The 8,016-nt window shown below is 39.5% G+C and overlaps 1 protein-coding gene across 1 annotated transcript; it reads left to right on the forward strand.

Moving 5' to 3' along the window:
- The first annotated feature begins 5,862 nt into the window (after positions 1-5,862).
- LOC141767581 (transmembrane protein 69-like) lies at positions 5,863-8,016 on the forward strand. Its single transcript, XM_074635047.1, has 3 exons — positions 5,863-6,002; positions 7,074-7,118; positions 7,236-8,016. Exons 2-3 carry the CDS (start codon positions 7,074-7,076, stop codon positions 7,995-7,997), a joined length of 807 nt encoding a protein of 268 aa, XP_074491148.1. The 5' UTR covers positions 5,863-6,002; the 3' UTR covers positions 7,998-8,016.

An 8,016-nucleotide genomic window follows, 5' to 3' on the forward strand; every position in this document is an offset into this window, starting at 1 on the left:
TTTATGTAGATGAATAATTTAAAAAACACATCCACAGAGCTTTTAGAAAGGTGGCAAATAAAAGTAATGTCTTTTCCTAAAAAAAAAATTATGACTGTGAATTAATCATTTAAAAATGTTGACGGGTCCAAAATTAATGTTTTGTTTATCTCTGTGGAAGATATCTGACGTTTGGTTCCCACTTCTAACAAGGCTTGTGAGCCAACAGTATAACTACGTTGGTATTACGAGGTATCTCTGTGTCGTCAGTGATCAAGTTGCCAGTTAGTGTGGAAAAAACGGATAAATGGCTGAGTTTGACACAGGTGTCTCCATCAGGCTGAAGGATAAATGAATATTTAACAGGGCAACAAGTGACATCTGACGTTAGCACATATTAGCTGTCTTAGCATAATCGTCCGAGGAACAATAACCTATAAAATTACAATTTGGCATATTCAAACAAAATCAACAACTACCAACAGCTGTAGTCCTCACACCCAAAACTAATGTGTTGTCACTGGTTAGATTGTCAAAAATGAGAAAAATAACAGCTTCAATCCCTGAGGAGCTATGTTAACATCTTAGCATTAGTGACGGTTGCGTGCAGTTACCTAACGTTATAGTCTCCTCAAACAATGTATACACACACTACATGTTGCAAAATTACTTAATTACTCTATCACGAAAGGTTCATCGCTTGACATGACTGTCTGTCTGAATCTCACTCCACTCGACCATAAAATACGCAGGTTGTGCAACAAACTGGCAACCACTTGTTGTGAAGTGAATGCAATGGAGGGAGAGAGCGACATCTAGTGGCTAAATGTTATTAATAGCACCTTTAAAGTATATCTTTCCTTAAGTCTGTGAATGACTGATCTGATTCCATGCTGTGTAAGTGCTTACTAAAGAATCAGATATTTGCACTAACCTCTGCCAGTAGCTATTACAGCATTGTCAGGTCACAGAATTATTGGTGCTTAATTGCTTATTCAAAGAGAAAAGTGACAGTAATGTGATAGAAATCTATATGACGCTAGTATTTGTGGAATTTTCTGTAGAGTTCAACAGTGAAACCATGGTGAAATATACAGCACAGCCTATATTTGTTGTAACCATGTCTTCATTTCTTTGTTGTCTGATGAGATGAAGGAGAAGGTCTGCACACTACATTCAGGTAGTTATACTTAAGAGACTGATTACACGCAACATAGTTTATTTGTATTGTGCCAAAACGAAAAGTGACAACAGTCCATACATCCATTTTTTGCTTCTTATGTGTGTCAGTGTCGGAGTGGCAGCATATGTCCTTCTCCCCGGCCACGTCTTCCCAACCTGTTGCCAGATATTTGAATCTAAAAACTGCAGAACTCCTCTCTGAGAAAGAGTGTATTGCTAAAGACAGGACGGGCCGACGTCAGTTGTCATTTTGACTCCTGTTGGACTTTATTATTAAAAGAAAAAAATAAAGTCACCCTCTCTCCCACAGGAAAATAGATCAGAAGAAAAGGAGACTCTGGTCTAATCAGAGGCCCTATAAGTGTGGTGGTATAAAGTAGTAAAACTATATTACTTTAAAAATAACTAAGGTTACATAATCCCTCCAACTGGGTCTCCACCTGAGGCTGCTTTCAGTTTTTCGTGTCCAGAATTCCTCCACAGAGGGGAGGAGCATTGGTTCTCCTCTGAGCTCCTCACCTTTCGCCCTGAGGGGGAGCCCAGACACACTGTGAAGAGCTGTTGTTTAAATGCTTGAACACAAGATCTCGTTATTGACCATAAATGAGGGCTGGAATGTAGGTTGACTGGTTAATCAAGGGCTTCGCCTTCAGGCTCAAAAGCATAACGCAGTAGAACAGGTAAGCTCTACTCTGTTCTGTGTGTGGCTGACTTACATTATTTAGAGACACACAAAAAAAATCCCCAATAGCAAAACATAAAATTATTGTTTTTTTTACATTTACATCTACTATTCCTAAAAAGGAGCACAGTTTAATTGTAGTTGCCTCCAGTTCCAGTCCACAGCCCCACCGTCAGAAGTCTCTGCTGTCTGTTCTGTTTCTGGTTTCTAGTTCTTCTTAAGCATTTTAAGTCTGGAAAAGACTCATAATTAGAGACAATTTCAGAGGATAATATAATTTTTACTCCACTGGGCTACATTCATTTGACAACTGTAGCTTTTAGTTACTTTGCAGATCAGTATTTCACACACAAAACATCGGATCAGTTTATAGAATATAAATGCTGCATTGTTACAGATTAATCTAGCAAACAATATAAAGTAATTACTTAGCTCCACTTAAAGCTGCTAAAATGCTGCTTACATACTAATGCACCATTAATAATACCTCAATAGTGTACATAATAATAAAACATCAAATGCCATCTATATAAATGTTAATCTGCAAATTAAGCAGTAACTATATGTGTCAATTAAATGTAGTGAAGTAAATATTTCCCTCTGAACTGTAGTAGAGTAGAAGAATAAATTAGCATAAAATGGATATACACAAAGTACCTCAGAATTTTACTTAAGAACAGTATTTGAGTAAATGTACTTTCCAGCACTGGTACAGCTAGTATTTTATTTTTCTGGACAACTAACTTAATGTCAGACTCATCAGAGTTGCTAAAGCTGAGATGGCTGAAAGAAAATGTTAGAACAGATGACACTTTTCCTTTCTGATGTGTACGTGCAGAACTACACCATCCATCACAGCCCATCAGACCTGTGTTACTTGTGTTTGTCAGTGTTTGACAGACAGACAGCACATAGCTTTGGAGCCTAACACGCCCCCCAGAATGACAAAACTGCAGCAGTGCTCCTGTCAAAACAGGACAAGGCGGAGAAAACTGTTTGTCAGTCTTTTCTTGCTGAGAAGAGACAAAGAGGGGAGACACCAGACAAATCCTACAATTCCAACTGGAGGACAACAAACAAAAGATAGTGGTTTTGTATCACTGGAACATTACATTGGAACTAAGACCAAATTAAAACTTTCTGAGAACTTTCCACAGGAGGGACCGACCGACTGTCTCTTCAACTGTGTGCCTGGGGCGTTTTTAGCTTCACTCGGAGAGCAAATGTTGTCCACGTCGTCCTTCTCAGTGGAGGAACTCACCTGTCCAGTTTGCCGTGACATCTTCAAACACCCTGTAATCTTGTCATGTAGCCACAGCTTGTGTAAAGCATGTCAGCAGGAATGGTGGAGAAAGAAACCACAGGAGTGTCCAGTTTGTAGGAGTATTGATTCATGCTGCAGACCACCTCGTAACCTGGCATTAAAGAACCTGTGTGAGTCCATCGTACTGGAGACAGTTCACAGTGTTGCAGCAGGACGGGAGAATCTCTGCAGCCTGCACTCAGAGAAATTCAACCTCTTCTGTCTGGACCACCATCAGCCGGTGTGCCTCGTCTGTCGTGATTCAAAAAGACACACAGACCATAGATTTAAACACATCTATGAAGCTGCGCAGGATCATAGGAAGGAGCTCCAGAGATCCCTGAAGATCATGAAGTGGAAAGTTAAGCTTTTTAATCAAGTTAAAGAGCCCTGCAACCAAACAGAAGAACAGAGTACAGTCCAGGCACAGCACACAGAGATGCAAATGCAAAAGGAGATTATGAGGCTTCCTCAGGTTTTACAAGAGCAAGGAGAGGCCAGGATTGCTGCACTGATGGAAGAAGAGGAGCAGAAGAGTCGGATGATTAAGAAGAAGAGTGTGGGTCCGAGCAAAGCAGCAGAGGCCCTTTCAAGCAGGATCAGAGCCATTGAGGAGGAGCTGAGAGCGGATGATGTCTCAATGCTGCAAAACTACAAGTATACAGTGGAACTAGTCCGGCGCCCGCTGCCAGATGATCCAGAGCTGGTCTCAGGAGCTCAAACAGATGTGGCCAAAGAGCTGGGCAACCTGATCAACATCTGGGACAAGACGATTGTTCTACACTCCTTCTGAACTACAATACTGCCCCTCCAAAACTCACCCGGTCTATGGATCTAACTAGCATGGGATGGATAAACAGATAGCAGCTTCCTGAAAACCCAAAGAAGACTTTTTTTGGAAAGTTTTAAAAAGTGAGTCTTATTTTTTATGTAAATGTAAAATTGTAAAAATGTAAAAATGTAAAAAAAAAAAAAAATGATGGAAGTGCTGCGAATAAAGTTTTTTAAACTCACTCGCGGTGGTCTTTGAGTTATGCTATGTGGGATATGGAAACGCCTTTGCCGAATACATTTTGACGTAGGGTCTGTTGCCAAAAAGTGGGACACTGCCTAATGTGAGACACCTAAGCTCCAGTGGGTGTAGGTCTTCCTCAAACAAGTAAAAGTCAATAAAACTATTGATATTTAATGTGTTTATAATATGCCTAAATGCTTCAAAACAATTATAGTCTTTATTCATTATTTATTTATTATTAGTTATAGTCTTATTGTTTGTTTGATATTGTTCGATTCTCCATGTAACATCCACACATAAGCCTAGGTTTTGTAAAGGCAATAACATTGTATGTAAGTGGTAAAATTACTGAGCATGGGATTGCACATTAACCTTGAGTGTTTCCTACATTAATTAAGGTGATTTTTAGGCCTTTTTGTAGGCACATTTTGGACATGACTGTCCCACACACTTGGCATTGATGTACTGATATGTCTTCCATTTCTTTTATGAGTGTGATATCTGCATTTTCTTTTCTTTTTTTGGTTTGATTAGGACACATCCTGGGGATTTCAGAGTGGTACTGGGTTTGGATTTAATGTATTGGCTTCATATCACCACATATTCCAGAAATCTGAAATGCAAAAAGTGTCCCACATTAGGCCAATTCATCCTGTCTAACATCTGACTCACATGAACAATTAAAACTTGCCCAATTTAAACAAATTCCTGAAGACCTCTTTCCACTTTTCTCTGTTTCCGGTTCGCAACCTCCTACATGCTTCTACTTTGTTTACTGGGGATTACAGGTATGGAAGTGTATAGCGCATCCTTCTGGCGAAACTACTCAGCAGCCGAGTTTATTCGTTATGGAAGGTAGTGTACAGAGCTACGGTAGACTATCATTATCTGTCACCGGTCTATTCATCTGTCATCATCTGTCATCATCTGTCATCATCTGTCTATTGTTGATCATCAGAAATGTTTAAAGGTCCCATATTGTAAATAGTGAGATTTTCAGTTCTTTTACATTATAAAGCAGGTTTAAGTGCTGTATAAATACTGTTAAACTATCAAAACACTCAATCCATGGAGAAATACACACAGCCCGTATTCAGAAATTGTGCGTTTGAAACAAACCGTTAGGATTTCTGTCCATTTGTGATGTCACAAATATACAATATTTAGAACATTACACAGTTTTAAACGTAAACATTCTAAATGTGTCCCAGTTTATTTCCTGGTTGCAGTGTATGTGAATGACATCAGCTGACAGGAAGTAAACATGGACCCAAACTGTTGCCTAGCAACGTAATTCCATTGCAATTCTGTTGAAATGCGCTAAAACGAAGTGTTTCAAACAGAGGGTAAATACAGGTATATTCAAGCAGACAGTATGAGGAAAATAATGTGTTTTTTGAACATTACAGCATGTAAACATGTTCTAGTAGAAACACAAAATACAAGTATGAACCTGAAAATGAGCATGATATGGCACCTTTAAAGTACGTGTGAAAGACAAATACGCATATAAAGAGAAGCTGACAGGAGCAAAGGGGCGATATATTACAAAACTGAAGGTAGTTTATGATAGCGATTAGGAGGACCTTGATAGTTTGCCATCCATTACGATCACCTGTGTGTTTTTACCTGTCAGCAGTTCAAAATATGTAAATCCTCTGCATCCTGTCAGCTCGGGTGCGCTTTCTCTAGTGGAACTATAGTTTCAGGACGCTTCTGGGCGAACACGGAAGGAATAAGCCGCGTACCAGGGCATGGTTTCGCCCACTACGTACTGGGTGACCTCGGGAGTAAACAACATTTAAAGTGTTAAAGTATGATGCTCTCAGACTGAAACAGAGGTAATGACCGTGTCCGTTTGTTCTGGAATGTAATGTTACCATGGTAACGGTGTTGCTGTGTCGGTTGTCATCATCATTCTGTCTGAGCTGCAGAGTTGTAGTTGTAGTTAGTTAGCTGCTGCAGACTCTTTAACATGTCAGTCCAGCTGAGAGAGGAAACTGAACCTTCACAGCCTGGTTGGACTGGTTTCTGTCCTGGACCAGGGTCTAACTTCAGACCCCAACAAGTTCTCTCTGTTGGGTTCATAATAAAGTGCACCATGTTATTAGATGCTCTGCTTATTCTTGGTGCATTTTCATGTGTTGAATCTGGCAGGAAAAAAAATATATATATTAAGGTGTTATAACATTCACATTTTATTGATTTAAGAGTTGAGATGATTAGCCAATTAATTGATTAGTCAATTGACAGAAAATCTGCTTAATCAGCAGCAATTGTTATAGATTAATTCACTGGTTCCAGCTTCTTAAATGTAAATAATTTCTGATTTATCTTTTAATTTTAGTAAACTGACTGTTTACTATGTTTGGGTCAGAAAAAATAACCAACTTGAATATTTCAACTTTAAGAAATTGTGAATGACATTTTTTTTTTGCTGTATTTTCTAACAATTTATAGACAAAGTGATTGATCAAGAAAATAATCAGAGGATTTATCAGTAATTAAAATGATCATTAATTGCAGCCCTAATCCATTTTACATTTTATTCTTTTTTTATATTCATATTTTAATTAATTTTTTTATTTTATTTTAACTTTGAGTAAATCAGCCTTTAAGAAATAAGAAATAAGATGAACCTTTATTAATCCCATGAGGGAAATTCAGGTGTCAAAGCAGCAACATCAGCAAACAGAGTGAAACACAGGAGAGATAAAGGTATACAAAAATTATAAAAACAATAATAGAGATATAAAAGATACAGAGTGAATGGGTGAACATAGTGTGTGCAGTCCGTCAATAAATAAATGTAGTATGTACAATAAATAAATGTAATATGTACATATGTGTTTTACTGTGTGTTTATGTGTATTTCTCTGTCTAACCTGATCTCTGTTTACTTGTTTCACCAGATGCTCTCTACTATATTTAGAAGAAACACCTTTGCAGCCCAGAAGGTAACGGATTGTGATTTCAAAATGCTCCAAAAGCTCTTTTTGCTCATATTTCTAATCATTTATCATTTGAAAGATGAAATATATGTTAAACTTTAATTTGAAATGTCTTGTCTTTAGGTATGGCATTGGGCAGGTCCTCCACAAAGCTGCTGGACATCAGCCCTGACCAGAGCTTCTGATGGAGGATCCATCTTCCTGCAGACCTGCTGGGCCTCTACAGCAAGGCTGCCGTTTTCAGAAAGGGACAACGGACGAGTAAAACCTCCTGCTGGCCTCGGTTTCAGGAGGACCCAGACTAATGCAGCTCTATTTTTAATGAGAAATCAACATTTCCACTCCTCTGCTGTGAGGCTGAAGAAGCGACCGCAGATTGAAGCTCCCAGAGAGCTGGATCTGTTGCGCTATGACATGAAGGACTTGTGGAAAGGTCCCAAACCTGCCCTGTACCTGGGGTTTGCAGGACTGATCCCCTTCGTCACCCCAACTCTGATCATGGCTGTGACTGATAGCTACGTTCCAGAGTTGGCCTACGCTCAGTTAGCCTACGCCGCCTCCATCGTTTCCTTCCTGGGTGGAGCTCGCTGGGGATTCGCTCTCCCTGAGAGCAGTCCAGCCAAACCTGACTGGATAAACCTGGCCAACAGTGTGGTTCCCTCCCTGTTAGCTTGGGTGTCCATGCTGATGAGCGACAGCATTGCTCCTGCCGCCACCATGGTGATCATGGGACTAGGAATCTCGCTGCATTATGATCTGGCTCTGCTGCCCACTTACCCCAGCTGGTTCAAAGCCCTGCGCTCCATCTTGACCATAGTGGCGTTCTTTTCTCTTATTGGTACACTCATAATTAATGGAATATACCCAGAAAAGAAGTTGTTCTGATTAAATACAATATATAAAA

Source organism: Sebastes fasciatus, chromosome 5 (genome assembly GCF_043250625.1).
Source record: "Sebastes fasciatus isolate fSebFas1 chromosome 5, fSebFas1.pri, whole genome shotgun sequence".
Taxonomy (NCBI): Eukaryota; Metazoa; Chordata; class Actinopteri; order Perciformes; family Sebastidae; genus Sebastes; species Sebastes fasciatus.

Bases quoted from the DNA above. Each gene is read 5' to 3' on its own strand.
- LOC141767581 (XM_074635047.1), top strand. From the start codon at position 7,074: ATGCTCTCTACTATATTTAGAAGAAACACCTTTGCAGCCCAGAAG. The intron at 7,119-7,235 runs GTAACGGATTGT...TCTTGTCTTTAG, and splicing joins ACACCTTTGCAGCCCAGAAG to GTATGGCATTGGGCAGGTCC.